The sequence below is a fragment of the Cololabis saira genome, chromosome 15 (assembly GCF_033807715.1).
Source record: "Cololabis saira isolate AMF1-May2022 chromosome 15, fColSai1.1, whole genome shotgun sequence".
In the NCBI taxonomy this organism is placed as follows: domain Eukaryota; kingdom Metazoa; phylum Chordata; class Actinopteri; order Beloniformes; family Belonidae; genus Cololabis; species Cololabis saira.
The window spans coordinates 36,238,856-36,254,897 of NC_084601.1; the positions used below are offsets into that span (position 1 = coordinate 36,238,856).

The 16,042-nt window shown below is 44.7% G+C and overlaps 1 protein-coding gene across 2 annotated transcripts in view; it reads left to right on the plus strand.

The window, feature by feature from the left end:
• The window catches only part of LOC133460732 (cell division control protein 42 homolog), a 40,113-nt gene that overhangs the window by 12,420 nt on the left and 11,651 nt on the right, over window positions 1–16,042 (plus strand). For both annotated transcript variants that reach the window (XM_061741471.1, XM_061741470.1), the window contains exons 3-5: window positions 9,133–9,205; window positions 9,327–9,436; window positions 12,754–12,951. In XM_061741471.1, coding sequence (XP_061597455.1) covers window positions 9,133–9,205; window positions 9,327–9,436; window positions 12,754–12,951 — 381 coding nt within the window. The remainder of the gene's footprint in view (window positions 1–9,132; window positions 9,206–9,326; window positions 9,437–12,753; window positions 12,952–16,042) is intronic.

The window sequence follows — 16,042 nt, forward strand, 5'->3', positions numbered from 1 at the left end:
TTACAAGAAGGTGCGCGAAAAGTTGCGCGAAGCAGCATTTGTTTTGAATTTGGATACAGGAAGAAGAAGCGGAAATGACGGGAATTGCGTCATGATGTTCTCCGCGCGTCGCTGGTTTGATCCAGACATCCCAAATGATTAATTACCATGTATACAGGGATAACCCTGTTTGCTCACGCATGTAAACGGAATATTCCGAATGTTTCAGTAACCGGAATATTAGCAATAACCCAAATTTTGACTGCATGTAAACGTAGTCACTTACTGTTTCTCAGTTGGGCCCACTTCTTATTGTTATCTACACTGTATGAATTTAAGGTACGTCCCATTCCTAATCCATAGGGTTCAATATGACATCTGTCCACCCTTTGTAGCTATAACAGCTTCAACTCTTCTGGGGAGGCTGTTCTACAAGGTTTAGAAGTGTGTTTATAAATAAATGCACTTCTTCCAGAAGTGCGATTGTGACGTTGCACTGATGTTGAACGAGAAGGCTCTCAGTCTCCGCTCTGATTCATCCCAGGGTGTTCATGGGGTTGAGGTCAGGACTCTGAGGCCAGTCATCCATGTCTTTATGGACCTGGATTTGTGCAGTCATGTTGGAAGAGGGAGGGCCAGCCCCAAACTGTTCTTACAAGGTTGGGAGCATGGAGTTGTCCAAAATGTCTTGGTACGCTGATGCATTCAGAGTTTCCTTTCACTGGAACTAAGGGGTCAAGCCCAGCTCCTGAAAAACAAGCCCACACCATAATCCCCCCTTCACCAAACTGTACACTTGGCACAATGCAGTCAGACCAGTACCAAACCCAGACCTGTCCATCAGACTGCCAGATGGAGAAGCGTGATTCGTCACTCCAGTCACTACATTCACCACTGCATCTTTGTATTTAGTGATGTGTGGCTTGGATGCAGCTGGAAACTGATTCCATCTCTGCTGTTCTTGAGCTAATCTGAAGGCCACATGAAGTCTGGAGGTCTGTAGCGATTGACTCTGCAGAAAGTTGGCGAACTGTTCGCACTATGCGCCTCAGCCTCCGCCAACCTTGCCCTTGTCAGTTTAAGTAGCCGACCACTTTGTGGCTGAGTTGCTGTCGTTCCCAAACACTTCCATGCTCTTAGGCCGCGTTCAGACTGCAGGCAAATCTGATTCATATCTGATTCCTTCTCATATCCGATTTTCAGGGCTGACTGTCCACACTGTTTTTAGCAAGTGTCCAAATCGCATCTGGCTCTGTTCAGACTGGGCCACATCATTGACTGATCTGACGGGTTGCCGTAGCAACGACGTCGGAGCGGAGGCGTCACCCAGCGCATGTATTGTGTGAAGTCATGTATTTTTTTTTATATATAAAAAAATCCCAAAATATCTGTACCGTTTCTGATTGGGTCGGCACTGCGCATCATTTTTAGACATAACAATGAACGCATACCGCAAAAGTTGTGTCTCGGTGGAGGGACCCGACGTCCCAGCAAAATGAGAAACAGAGAAAAGTGTTCAGAACAAAACCATCAGCAAACTAACAAACCAACCAACAAAGCTCAGAGTTAACAAAACGAACCAGCAATGAACAACTGGCAGCCCCGCTCTGTAACCTCTCCTCCTGATGAGCTGACGGGCTGCAGGTTCAGGCTCACAGCGCGACTGAAGGCGGATTTATGGTTCCGCGTTACACCGACGCAGAGCCTACGGCGTAGGGTACACGGGGACCCGCACCGTACATGGAAATGCCGTCTTTTTTCTGCTATTAAAACATGATTTGTAATGTGAATTTGCAACACTTAAACTACAAATAATAGTTTTTGACGTGACATCAGAGATTGTACATGCTCTCAGCGAAAGGATGAGTAGCTCCACAACTGGAAATGGGCGGGTGGTTTGGAGCGTCTGGGACAGTCATATCCGATCTGAGTGTTTGGAGCTGTTCAGACTGACACGCATCTGCCCAAATGAGATATGAATGCGATATGAAACTACCTCCCGGAGGTGGTTTCGATCTGCTTTGCAAAAATCGGATCTCATGCGGTTTGGGACTGTTCAGACTTCAAAAGAGTCATCCAGTTTCAATCTGGATGGGCTAAAAATCGGATATTGGCTGGCAGTCTGAACGCGGCCTTATAATTAGGGGTCGGTATTGGGAAGGACCTCACGATACGATACGCATCACGATACTTGAGCCACGATACGATACACATTGCAATATCCCGATTATGCGATATCCCGATTATTATATTCTACATAGTTCACCGAAAAACTTAAAAATGCATTACACATCTTAAAATCCAAGTTGTATATATGTACATCAGATGATAGTGATGGATCTTAAAATCTGAGTTGCACGTTCATCAGATTATAGTGACAATTCATGGGACAAACTGAGTCAAAACAATGTTTTATTATAACTATACAAGCTAAAGTTACAACATATTTGGATATGTTTTTCATATTATTTACATCATATGAAATTAACATTAAATTTAGTATGAGGTTGCTTTAATTATGTGGCAAATGATAATAAACACAAGAAAGATGGGTACTAAAACCAAGGACAGGCACAGTGATCAGTCAGTACAGATATAAATCCATAAATAAATAAACCTCTGTCCATTATTTTTCATTTTTTAAGGACAGGCAATTGTGTTATTATAAAAAATAAATTATAAAATGAAATAAAACGTGAAATAAAACCTGAGCTCAGTGCAGGGCCCTCCCAGGGTTGGTAGAGAGTGGCAATGCCCAGGACTGTCACTTAGGTAGGAGCACTGGGTGATAAAATGGGAAAAAGATCGGGGATAAAAAAATTTAAAAAAATCGATATTCAAATTTTGAATATCGATATTGAATCGGCTGGAAAAGTATCGCGATATATTGCCATATCGATATTTTTGCCCACCCCTACTTATAATCCAGCTGACTGCGGAATATTTAGGAGCGACAAGAAATCTCAAGACTGGATTTGTTGCACTGGTGGCTTCCTACCACAGTTCCACGCTGGAATTCACTGAGCTGAGAGCGACACATTCTCTCACAAATAGTTGTAAAAGCAGTCTGCATGCCTAGGGAGTTGATTTTATACACCTGTGGCCAAGGAAGTGATTGGAACTCCTGATTCCCATTGTTTGGATGGGTGAGCGGATACTTTTGGAAATATAGTGTTTAATCTAATGTGGTCTTCAGGTGTTTTCCCTGATCTTGAATTTGAATTGTCCCTCCTTCTTTCTTTGGTCCCAAAATATTCAGCAAAAGGTTAATCATGAAAAGAAGGGCTTGCCGTTCTGCCCGAACAAAATAAGGTGAATATTTGTGTGAAAATCCATCCTTTAAGGTGGTTCCTTTTAAAGGAAAAAGTAATGTATCAACGATTAAGTTGTTTTACAAGATGAAAATGTTCTCCTCCTCTTTCCTCATTCAGAGCAGCTGCTAGAGAATTTGAGTACAAAATTGATCCCTGATTTGCTGAGCTTTCACTACTAATCACTCATAAATACCTCACACAACCTGGATATCCATTTAACAGGCAGGAATTAAATCTCAGTCTCCTGGCTCATTATGCTTTCTGATAACCGAAAAACACTTTAAAAATAATAATAATAATGGTTTTAATGGGAATTTAGTTGTATTTAAAGTTGATGGTAATACTGGTTGACATTAGGCAGAGAAGAAAGAACATTTTGCTCTATAGTACCAATATTCTAGAAGTGAATATTTATTGGAAATACAGAGGTATATACTACGACGGTGTATTAGGGCCAAACTAAGACAAAAAAAAATGGAAATTACGAGAATAAAGTCATAATGTTGCAAGAATAAAGTCTGAATATTACAAGAATAAAGTCGTAACATTACCAGAATAAAGTCGTAACATTACCAGAATAAAGTCGTAATTTATGAGAATATAATTTATGAGAACTCTAACAGGAAGAGCATCTTCTCCCTGTGTTTAAAATTAGGAATATTGAGCATCTTGTGAAGTTATATTTATATATGTATAATATATTTAATATTACGACTTTATTCTCGTAATGTTACGACTTTATTCTCCTAATATTATGACTTTATTCTCGTAATTTTACAACTTTATTCTCATATTATTATGACTTTATTCACGTAATTTCCATTTTTTTTGTCTTAGTTTGGACCTAATACTCATCGTAATATACTGGTTATGAAACTTTTTTTTTTTTTTTCTTCTTCTTGGTCCATGTTAACCAGCAAAGTGCTGCTAAAAAAATATCTTCTGCCTGCTTTCAGTGCTCAAAATTTCTGGAAACCAGTGAAACAAACTTGTCTCCTGTAAACCAGCTGCTTATGTTTCATACCTGCCTGTGAATGCAGCTTGATTAAAAGCAAGCGAGTGTCTACCAGCGTGTTGCAGCTTTGCCTGCGTGTCGGGGCAGCGACTGCATGTGCACAGAGCTGAGGTTTGCAGGCGTGTTGGGACTGAGCTGCTCGCTGTTGCAAACAACGGCAGCCTGAAGGCAGGCGAGTCATTAAACAGGAGACATGAGCAATCGGAGACACTGCGAGTTTGCTCACCTGTAAAACTTAGTTTACGGAGAACATTTAGCTTCCTTTGACTGTTTCCTTCAGTCGGTCAGCGGCAGGGATATTTAGATCTGCTCTAAATACTTTTGATATGATACCAGATCACATGATGCCTGGCTGACTGAAGGTGGAGCCTCCAAGTCACCTATTTCTGTCTAACAGGAAATGGAATAATGTACACATGTTTCAACAGCGGTGTGGTTGTTTATTTCTGTTTCCGTGGAGACACTGCTGTCAATAAAACACTCCCAACTGCTCTAAGTCAATCATGATCACATCCTACACTGCAGAAAAAACAAAACACTTAGGTCAAACTGTGTTTGACTCTTATCAGCTCACACTGCAAAAACTCAAAATCTTACCAGGAATATTTGTCTTATTTTTAGTTAAAATGTCTATTTTTTAGTCAAGAAATCTCATTACACTTGAAACAAGAGTCATTACCAGAAAAATAACTTGTTATTTGACAATTTTCACCGGTTTCAAGTACATTTTCACTTGAAATAAGTAGAAAAATTTAGATTTATTATCTTCTCATTACAAGCAAAACAATCTTGTTCCAGTGGCAGATTTTTCTACTTATTTCAAGTGAAAATCTACTTGAAAGAGGTGAAAACTGTAGTTTTTTTTTCCAGTGATGAGTCTTGTTTTAAGTGTAATGAGATTTCTTTTGACTAAAAATGAGAAATTTTAACTAGAAATAAGACAAATATTCTCGTTAAGATTTTGAGTTTTTGCAGTGTAGGCTACTTTCAGATCTTTGAACGGCACCCAGTTCATTCAGCGAGTCAAGATAATCTGTTGCTGCTGTAATTGATCAACTTTTCCTACATGTTATAAAACACAAAGTAATCAGAATACATGTAAGTAAGTGCCCCTTTTTATAAAGAAAAATGACACAAGCAAACCTGACGGTAGACAAGTGTCATTAACACATTTTATACACCTACTCCTGGGAACTAAGGACGCCCTATTTGTTTCACATGAAAATGGAAATTAAAGGGACAAATGAGACCTACAAACAGAAAGTTCCTAAATGCACCGCTGTCTGACTAAAAGGATGATGTAAAATGAAGATTACCAGACTAGGAAGGTGGTGGTGCAGCTGAAACTGTCAACAGGTGCAGACCTGCCTCCAGCCTATGAAACCGTATTTGTGCAACAGCTAATTGAACAAACGAAAAATGCCAAGGTCACCAAGTGTAGCTGCTACTTGTAAATGTATCAGTGAAGAACCAGGGGCAACATTTCCAAGCACTTGGAAGTAAGAATACTCTAGTTTGGGGGTCGGCAACCCGTGGCTCTAGAGCTCTCTTTAGCGCTGCCCTGGAGCTTTTTCAAAAATGTTTGACCTTTTTTTCCCTTTTTTTTTTTTTTCTTTTTTTCCTTTTTTTCCTTCTCTTTTTCTTTTTTTCTCTTTTTTCTTTTTTTTCCCTTTTTTCCTTTTTTTTTTTCTCTTTCCTTTCCTTCCTTTTTTAATCTCGACATTTCAACTTTTTTCTCTACATTTCAACTTTTTTCTCAAGATTGTACTTCAACATTAATCTCGACATTTGGACTTTTTTATCTGGTTCTCAAATTTAAAAGACTTACCGTATTTTCACGACCATAAGGCGCACTGTGTGAAAAGGCGCACCCTCCGTTTTGTGTGTAATTTTTGGTTTTAAAACATACATACGGCGCACCGACCCAAAAGGCGCAGTCACAGACACGGAGACGCGGAGCTGCACACAGGCGCGCCGAAAACACACTCACGCTGCAGAACAGACCCACAAGCACACAGGTGTGCTTATTTAAAAATAGGACAGGAGCAAAACTTAGTTTGATTGTACTTTATTTCAGTTTTTACATTAATCAAACCATTCAAAGTCCTCATCCTCTGTTTCTGCATTAAAGAGCTCTGCTAGTTCAGCTGCGCCAGTCCGAATTTCCAGACATGTCTCAGCCACTTGATCATCATCTCTTCATCCAGCTACCCCTTTTCATTCGCCCTTATAATGACTGCGGCTGGAAACGTCTTTCCTCGGTGTCAGTCACTTTCTGCACAACAGTAAATAAACTTTTCATACCCCGTTGTGCGGATCCTCCACCGCGCAGACCCAGTCTTTCCCCCGGCGCGGACCCAGTCTTTCCCCCGGCGCGGACCCAGTCTTTCCCCCGGCGCGGACCCAGTCTTTCCCCCGGCGCGGACCCAGTCTTTCCCCCGGCGCGGACCCAGTCTTTCCCCCGGCGCGGACCCAGTCTTTCCCCCGGCGCGGACCCAGTCTTTCCCCCGGCGCGGACCCAGTCTTTCCCCCGGCGCGGACCCAGTCTTTCCCCCGGCGCGGACCCAGTCTTTCCCCCGGCGCGGACCCAGTCTTTCCCCCGGCGCGGACCCAGTCTTTCCCCCGGCGCGGACCCAGTCTTTCCCCCGGCGCGGACCCAGTCTTTCCCCCGGCGCGGACCCAGTCTTTCCCCCGGCGCGGACCCAGTCTTTCCCCCGGCGCGGACCCAGTCTTTCCCCCGGCGCGGACCCAGTCTTTCCCCCGGCGCGGACCCAGTCTTTCCCCCGGCGCGGAGCCCGTCTCTCCCCCGGCGCGGAGCCCGTCTCTCCCCCGGCGCGGACCCAGTCTTTCCCCCGGCGCGGAGCCCGTCTCTCCCCGGCGCGGAGCCCGTCTCTCCCCGGCGCGGAGCCCGTCTCTCCCCGGCGCGGATCCCGTCTCTCCCCGGCGCGGATCCCGTCTCCAGCCACCCCTTTTCATTCGCTGTTATAATGACTCCGGCTGGAAACGTCTTATGCAAAGTTTTTCTTTTAAAAATCACCAAGCGTTTCTGTCCATCAGCGCGGCAGGCAAGCACAACATAAACCAGTATGTGTGTGTTCGCGGCGCGAAACACACCCGCGCATGTCGGGATCCGGTAACGGGGTTTGTAACCGACAGATTCCGCTAAAAATCTCGGAGGTTGAAGTTGATCTGACCTGAGACAGACCCCTGAAATCTCTGCTCCCAAAGCGGGTGGGAACCAGGTCAATTGGACCCCGCTTTGGGAACAAGGAAGTCGGGCTGTAAGCAGCGCGGCGCTGCTCCACTCATCACCGCGGCTTCAACTGGGGAATGTGACCGGTTCCGACCGACCGGGACCGGAGGAGCGCACCTTGACTGATAGCAGGGGCTCCCGGGGACCGACCAGCGGGATATCAGCCGGATCTGTCCCGGGGATGCGGCGATCGGACCCCGCAAACCCACGGCAGGTGTATGCTCGGTTCTGACATGCAAAACACACGCGCGCTGCAGAACACACACACAAGTGTGCTTATTTAAATAGAGCGGGAGCAAAACTTAGTTTGATTGTATTTTATTTCACTTTACACATCAAGCAAATCCTTAAAAGTCTTCATCTTCTGTTTCCGCTTTAAACAGCTCAGTGGATGGTCTCATTCACGTCGCAACTCACGGGGGCTTCACCCGCCCCCTTCTCTTTTTACCATTCACATGGTGGCCGGCCTCACATTACCGTAATTCAGGTAATAGACACGGCGCACCGTTTCAAAAGGCGCCCGGCACATTTTAGAAGAGGAAAAAAAAAAAAAATGCGCCTTATGGTCGCGAAAATACGGTATTCTGAATCCTTTCACAGAAGATTAATTTAAGGGGTTCAAGTTCCAAGAAAACTATTGCTTCTGTGGTCCTAATCAGGGGTCAGCAACCCGCGGCTCTAGGGCTCTTTACCGCCGCCCTAGTGGCTCCCTGGAGCTTTTAAAAAAATGTTTGACCTTTTTTTTCCCTTTTTTTTCTTCCTTTTTCCTTTCCTTTTTAATCTCGACATTTCGACTTTTTGCTCAAAATTTTGACATTTTTCTCGACATTTTGACTTTTTTTCTCGACATTTCGACTTTTTTCTCAAGATTGTACTTCAACATTAATCTTGACATTTCAACTTTTTTCTTGAAATTTTGACTTTTTTCTTGACTTTTCGACTTTTTTTTCAACATTTCAACTTTTTTCTTGAAATTTTGACTTTTTTCTTGACTTTTCGACTTTTTTTTCAACATTTCGACTTTTTTCTCAAAGTGCATAATGGAAAAAAAAATTCTTCCCTCAGTTGTAACTAATATAGAAACATGCAGCATGTGTTGCCTTCATTCTAAGGCTTATACAAGACTCTTCATTTTTTGCGGCTCCAGACATATTTGTTTTTTGTGTTTTTGGTCCAATACGGCTCTTTCAACATTTTGGGTTGCCGACCCCTGCTCTAGATAAACAAAATATCTGTTTTATGTTTGGAATAAACTCTATTTATAAACTTAATTTTTTGCCAGTACGAAGTGTTGGTGCCAGACTGTTTTCTATGCTGTTCACTGTGGTTGATCATTGTTCAGATTTAGATTTCCTTTTTTTTTATTTGGATATACGTTAAACGCTTCATGCAATTGAATTGCAGTGAATAATGTGTAAGTACTTACAAGCTGTGAAGTATACTTCCTGTTTTGTTTTGAATAATGTCTGCGACCGTATGACTTTTGCATTTTCACATCCTTCTTTGCCGTCTTCCTCTCTCCTTATTTCCTAACCTGTGTTTCCTCTCACCTTCCCTCGTGTCACCTGCAGGTGTTTGACAACTATGCCGTGACTGTGATGATCGGTGGGGAGCCGTACACCCTGGGACTGTTTGACACTGCAGGTAAGGATGAAATCTGGTTCTGGGCCACACGAGAGTTTAAAAATGTATCCAACAGAAAAATGTGTTTGTAACCGCTGCAGCTTTGGATTCTATGTAACTCAAAATGTGTGTCCGTGCGCAGGTCAGGAGGACTACGACAGACTGCGACCGCTCAGCTATCCTCAGACCGACGTCTTCCTCGTCTGCTTTTCTGTCGTATCGCCTTCCTCCTTCGAGAACGTCAGAGAAAAGGTTTGAGTGAAAAAACAACAACCGAAACTGACTAAGCAGTTTCACTTTGCAAATGAGAACGGCTTGATGTGGAAAATACCCAAAATTCAAGAAAGTTTAAAGTCTCTGTATACTAATTAGTTTTTTTTTATTCTTTTTTTTTCATTTGGGGATTTACTGGAACTTTTTGAAATAAGTCATCTTCACATTTGATTCGGCTGCAGTTATAGCTAGAGAACAGGGGCCTCATTTATAAAGCTTGCGTGCGGACAAAACAGAGCTTGAAAGATGCGCACGCCATCTTTTACGCAAAGGTTGGGATTTAAAAAAAAAAAAACTTAACGGGAAAATGTGCGTATCTTTACGCAAACTTTGATCCTAGCACACGAACATTTTGAAGATATGGGGAACTGGCGACGCAGACGGTGAGGTGGCGAAATGAAGCCAGATTCATGTCATACTTTTAATGTCATCACATATCAGACTCATAATATAATAGCGCTGATCGTGTCCCTCTGTGTGTGAAGCACAGCGTCAGTCAGGACTCTGGTGCTGCTGCAGCCGGGCCGGGAACCTCCTCGTCACTCACCGCTTCCAACCGTAGAGTGACTGAGGACAGAACAAATGAGGACAGAACAAATGAGTGCCGTGCACAGGTGAAACCACGCGCGCACTTAAAGCTCATTATATATATAAAAAAAAAAAATCTGTGTCCCTTTTAGAGGCCTCTGGGCCTCCACCTTCAGATCGCACCACTTCTTTTTTATTTCTGCCACAGATCTGTCTGTGGCACTCACAGCGTTTAGCGCAGCAACGACGTGCTGCCACTCACTCGCTTTCTTTTTGTTAGTGATGCCACTACTGTGACCACCAAATAGTGTAGTTTTCCTGTCCTCCACCTCATCCACAACATCTCGATCTCGGTCTCGTGAAATTTAGTGGCACGGTGGCTCGACACGTCTCATTCATCCTGACACACAGCAGAAACAGGCTCCAGGAAGCCGCTGCGCATGCTCAGCAGGCTCATTCATATGCAAATACAGTCATCAAGTAGTTTGTATTGACCATTCATGGTAGAAAGTGGGCGTGTAGAGGGCGGGGTATGAGGCGAATTCACCTGCGCAACCTTCCAACTGGACTATGATTTATAATGAGAACATTGCGTGCAGGTGTGCGTGCACACGGTTTTATAAATCAGGATTTTTTTGTGCGCACACCATTTTCGGGTTTTGAGCGGACGTACACTTTTAGTATGAATCCTACGCACTCTTTTATAAATGAGGACCCAGGTACCTTTTTATCTCTATGGAACTGCTCATACACAGTTTGTCCTCTAAGTGTAACTGATTAGTTCTGGTTCCTACTGGGAGAGGAAGCGCCGTGGTTCAGCTTCCCTGCACTTCTGCTCTGTCATCGGCGCAGCGTTTGGTCCCATGTTTCAGAAGGAGAGCACTTCCTCGTGCTCCCTGCTCAGCTGCCCTGAAGATCAGAGGAAAATTATGAAATCTGCTTATTTAAAGATGGGTTTTCTCTGCATGTGTTGAAATTTCTGGAATTGTTTAAAAAAAAAAAAAAAACGATTAGTCATGTCGAACAAAATTAGCTTTTTGACGTCTAGCAAGGAAATCTCAAGACTGGATTTGTTGCACTAGTGGCTTCCTACCACAGTTCCACGCTGGAATTCAATGAGTTGAGAGTGACACATTCTTTCACAAATAGTTGTAAAAGCAGTCTGCATGCCTAGGGAGTTGATTTTATACACCTGTGGCCATGGAAGTGATTGGAACTCCTGATTATTTGGATGGGTGAGCGGATACTTTTGGCAATATAGTGTTTAATCTAATGTCGTCTTCAGTTGTTTTCCCTGATCTTGAATTTGATTTGTCCATTTTTTTTATTTTTTTTTTTTGTCCCAAAATATTCAGCTACAAGTTAATCACGAAAAAAAAGCTGAAAGGTGTGTTTAAGGTGGCTCCTTTTGATGGAAAAAGTAGTGCATAATCCACGATTAAGTTGTTTTACAACATGAACATTTTCTCCTGCTTGTTTAAAGATGGGTTTCTCTGGATGGGTTGGCATTTCTGGAATGATTTAAGAAAAACAAAAAGGATTAGTCATGTCGAATAAAATGTGCTTTTTCACATCTAAAACCAACCTCTCCACATAAATGGTTTACATTTCTTCTAAAGCCTTCATGGATCAACTATTGTCAATATATAAGCAGGAGCCTGCATGTTTTATTTTGAAAGAAATTCTCACATTCTCTTCAGAGCGCATATCTTTAGTTTCTGGGAGGCTCCACTCTATAAACCAAACAGTTACAGTAAGTATAAATAGCTGTATTGTTTTTCAGGTGTTTTTTTTTTTTATTTTATTTTTTTTATAATATAATCTCTATAATCTAAGGGGAGAACTAAATTTTAGAAAACATAAAGTACGAACAACAATGTGCAGCATGTGCGTATGGAACTGTGGAGACTCTGTGGAAAATAGTTTGGAGCAGGAAATTAAACAAAGTTCTAACATAAATCTGTTTTAAAAAGAGATACAAAACAATATTCATAAACAGGTATATGGAAGAAGAAATGGGTTAACGAAGAGTGTGAGAATCAAATAAAATAGGGAAAAATTATATATTATACTTGCTTAAGATATGTTTAGATATTTATGTGGATATTTATGTAGTATATATTATATGTTGAGAGGGATAGTTATAATTATGTAATATATGTTATATATTATGTATGTAGCATATATATATTTATAGGGATATTTATGTTGTTTATATAGTGTATATTTATATAGATGTATATAATTGTATTTTCTATATATTGATATAATTATGTAATATTTATATTTTCTATATACTTATATGGATAATTATGTAGTAATAGGCATGTTTACGTAGTATTTATATAGTATATATTTATATGGATATTGTGTAAATATAATAGCAATAATGTAAATTCATAGTTATAAAGGGGTAGGAACTAGGAAAAAGTGTAAACTTCTTCCTACTCCTTTTTCGAACCTACGTGCATATGAAGATGTTACTGTTTATTTATTTTATTTCTTTTTATATATACATGTTCGAAAAAAAATCATTAATTCATTCATTCTATTTAGTTTTTCCAAGGTAAAGATTTTCAGAAACCCCAATACAGAGGATAACATCTTCAGGTGGTGAACTGAAAAAACAGTGAACTAAAATCTAAACGTACCGAGGAAAATTAAATCAAAATGAAATGACGCTGGGTTTTCTAACGGTGTTAATTAGATAAAAGTTAACATTAGTCCCAACGTGTGTCTGCTCTGACCTGCATGTGGTCTCTTCCCAGTGGGTTCCAGAGATCTCCCACCACTGCCCCAGGACTCCCTTCCTGCTGGTCGGGACTCAGGTGGATCTGAGAGACGACAGCAACACTCTGGAGAAACTGGCCAAGAACAAGCAGCGAGCCCTGACCTGCGAGAGCGGAGAGAAACTCGCCCGAGAGCTGAAAGCCGTCAAATATGTCGAGTGTTCAGCCCTCACTCAGGTACGCTGGCAGGGAAAAGTCTGGAAAAGTTTTTCCAGTGACAAATATGCTTTTGTTATCAACAACTGTTAATAGCTACAGCACTAAAATCATCTAGATCGGGGGTCGGCAACCTGCGGCTCTTTAGCGCCGCCCTGGTGGCTCCCTGGAGCTCTTAAAAAAATATTTGACCTTTTTTTTCCATTTTTTCTTTTTTTTCCTCTTTTTCCTCTTTTCTCTTTTTTTCTTCCTTTTTCCTTTCCTTTTTAATCTCGACATTTCGACTTTTTTCTCGAAATTTTGACTTTTTTCTTGACATTTTGACTTTTTCTCGAGATTGTACTTCAACATTAATCTCGACATTTCGACTTTTTTCTCGACATTTCAACTTTTTTCTCGAAGTGCATAATGAAAGAAAAATCTCCCCCCAGTTATAACTAATATAAATACATGCAGCATGTGTTGCCTTCATTCTAAGGCTGATACGAGACTTTTTATTTTTTGCAGCTCCAGACATATTTGTTTTTTGTGTTTTTGGTCCAATATGGCTCTTTCAACATTTTGGGTTGCCAACCCCTGATCTAGAGAAAGCTGCTGCGGTGCGTTTGGGTGTCTGTGTTATGTGTGCTATGTGGTTACGAGCATGTTGGATGCAGCCTGAACTGAAAGTGAAACTAAAGAAGCAAGCTTGAAAGTAGTTTATAAGTCTCCAGATGGTGCATAAAACGAAAGTTACGCCTGTAACTACGGTTCTATGAGTCCCGGATGACCGCCAGGCGGTGCTGTAAGCACTGGATATCTCCCCTCGCGCATGCGCATGTCGAGTACAATACCAACAATGTCACGTCACCCGTGACCCCTGCATGACCCCCGGAAGGGTATATCTTCCGGCGTCATCATGGGATCGACTCCTAGAATCTTCTCGCGAGAGCACGAGGATTCGGAGTGACCGGCAGGCCTGGCGGTCATCCGGGACTCATAGAACCGTAGTTACAGGCGTAACTTTCGTTCTATTTCGTCCCTACTGACCGCCAGGCGGTGCTGTAAGCACTGGATGACGAATACCAACAATGTCACATAGAATCCCGGTCACATACCTCACTGATCAGGGGCAGAAGGACCCGGGAGTAGAACCACGCCCAATGGTTGGGGAGTGGCGACATTGATCCGGTAAAACCTGGAGAACGTGTCCGGCGACGTCCACGAAGCTGCTGCGCAGATGTCCTCCAGAGGCACCCCCTTCAGGGAAGCCCAAGAAGCTGCGACGCTTCTGGTTGAGTGGCACCTCACCCCCACTGGTAAGGGGCGGCCACTGGCCCTGTAGGCGTGCTCGATGGTGTCCACCACCCAGTGGGACAGGCGCTGTCTAGAAATAGCGCGCCCCCTGTTAGGGCCACCATGACAGATAAAAAGCTGCTCCGACCGTCGCACAGGCGCGGTGGCAGCAACATAAGCAGTAAGGGCCCGTACGGGGCACAAAGGGCTTGGCCCACCCTCCGCAGGCTCGGGGTCGAACCGGGCAAGCTGGATAGGCCGATTAGCATGATCGCGTGGCAGGACCTTGGGCAGGAACGCCACGTTCGGCCACAACGTAACCCCTGAGCCATCCGGGTTCCACCTCAGGCAGTACCCGCTGACTGACAGGGCATGTAACTCACTGACTCGCTTTGCTGACGTCATAGCGAGGAGAAAAGCCGTCTTCATAGAGAGACACTTCAGGTCCACCTGGGCCAAGGGCTCAAAAGGTGGAGAAGAGAGGGCACCTAGTACCATAGACAGGTCCCACACCGGGGCCCTTGGGGTCCTCGGGGGGCGCAGCCTCAGAGCCCCCCTAAGAAAGAGAGAAACCAGCCGGTGGCACCCCACGGTGGCATTCTCGACCAGGGCATGTCGTGATGAAATGGCCGCCACGTACACCCGTAAGGTGGACTGAGCACGGCCATCATCCAGAAGGGACTGAAGGAACTCCAGGATCGTGGCCACAGGGCAAAGCATAGGGTCCTCTGCCCTGTCCGCACACCAGGCAGAGAATCTCCTCCACTTGCACTCATACTGGAGGCGGGTGGAGGGCGCACGAGCGTTCAAGATGGTAGCCCTGACGGGCTCAGTACAGCTTGACACTAACGGGTCGGGCCCTGCAGTGGCCAGACCCAGAGTTGAAGGCGACGGGGGTCGGGATGCCAAATCCGACCCCCCAGCTGGGACAGAAGGTCCCTCCGGTCGGGTAGGCGCCATGGCGTGCCGCAGCAGAGCCTCCGGAGTAGTGGGAACCACGGTCTCCCCGGCCAGAAGGGGGCCACCAAGAGGAGCCTGTGACCTCTCTGGAGGACCCTCTGCAACGTCGGCAGGATTAAAGGTAGTGGGGGGAACGCGTACAGGAGCCCGTCGGGCCACTCGTGCCCTAGGGCATCCTGACCCAGAGGACTGGTCTCCTCTGTCCAGGAGAACCAGAGGGGGCAGTGAGCCGAGACGCCCGAGGCGAAGAGGTCCACCACCGCTCTGCCGAAGAGGACCCAAATCATCCCCACTACCTCCGGATGAAGCCGCCACTCTCCTGGGGGAGGCTTGTGTCGGGACAGGAAGTCTGCCACCTGATTCCTGACCCCTGGCAGGTATATCGCCCACAGGCTGAGGAGGCGAGGAGCGGCCCACGTCAGAAGGCCCCGGGACACCTGCAGCAGCTGTGCAGACCCGGTGCCCCCCTGGTGGTTGATCTGGGAGACAGTGGACACATTGTCCGACCGGACCAGTACGTGCCTCCCCCATAGGTGAGGTAAAAAGTGCTTGAGTGCTCGGTGTACAGCACGGAGCTCCAGCACATTGATGTGGTGTGTGCGGTCCCGCGCAGACCACTGCCCTTGGGCAGGCCTGCTGCGCCAAACAGCACCCCACCCCGAGAGGGAGGCATCTGCGGTGACAGTCTCCCGGAAGGAGGGGATAGTGCCCAAGGGCACACCCCCCAGCAGGAATGCCCCGTCTTTCCAGGGTGCCAGGGCATGGACACACACCCGCGACACCCTGACCAGCCTGTGCCTGTGCCTTTCGGCATCCAGGCGAAGGCTGTTCAGCCACATCTGCAGGGGGCGTAGCGTCAGCAGGCCCAAAGGAACAA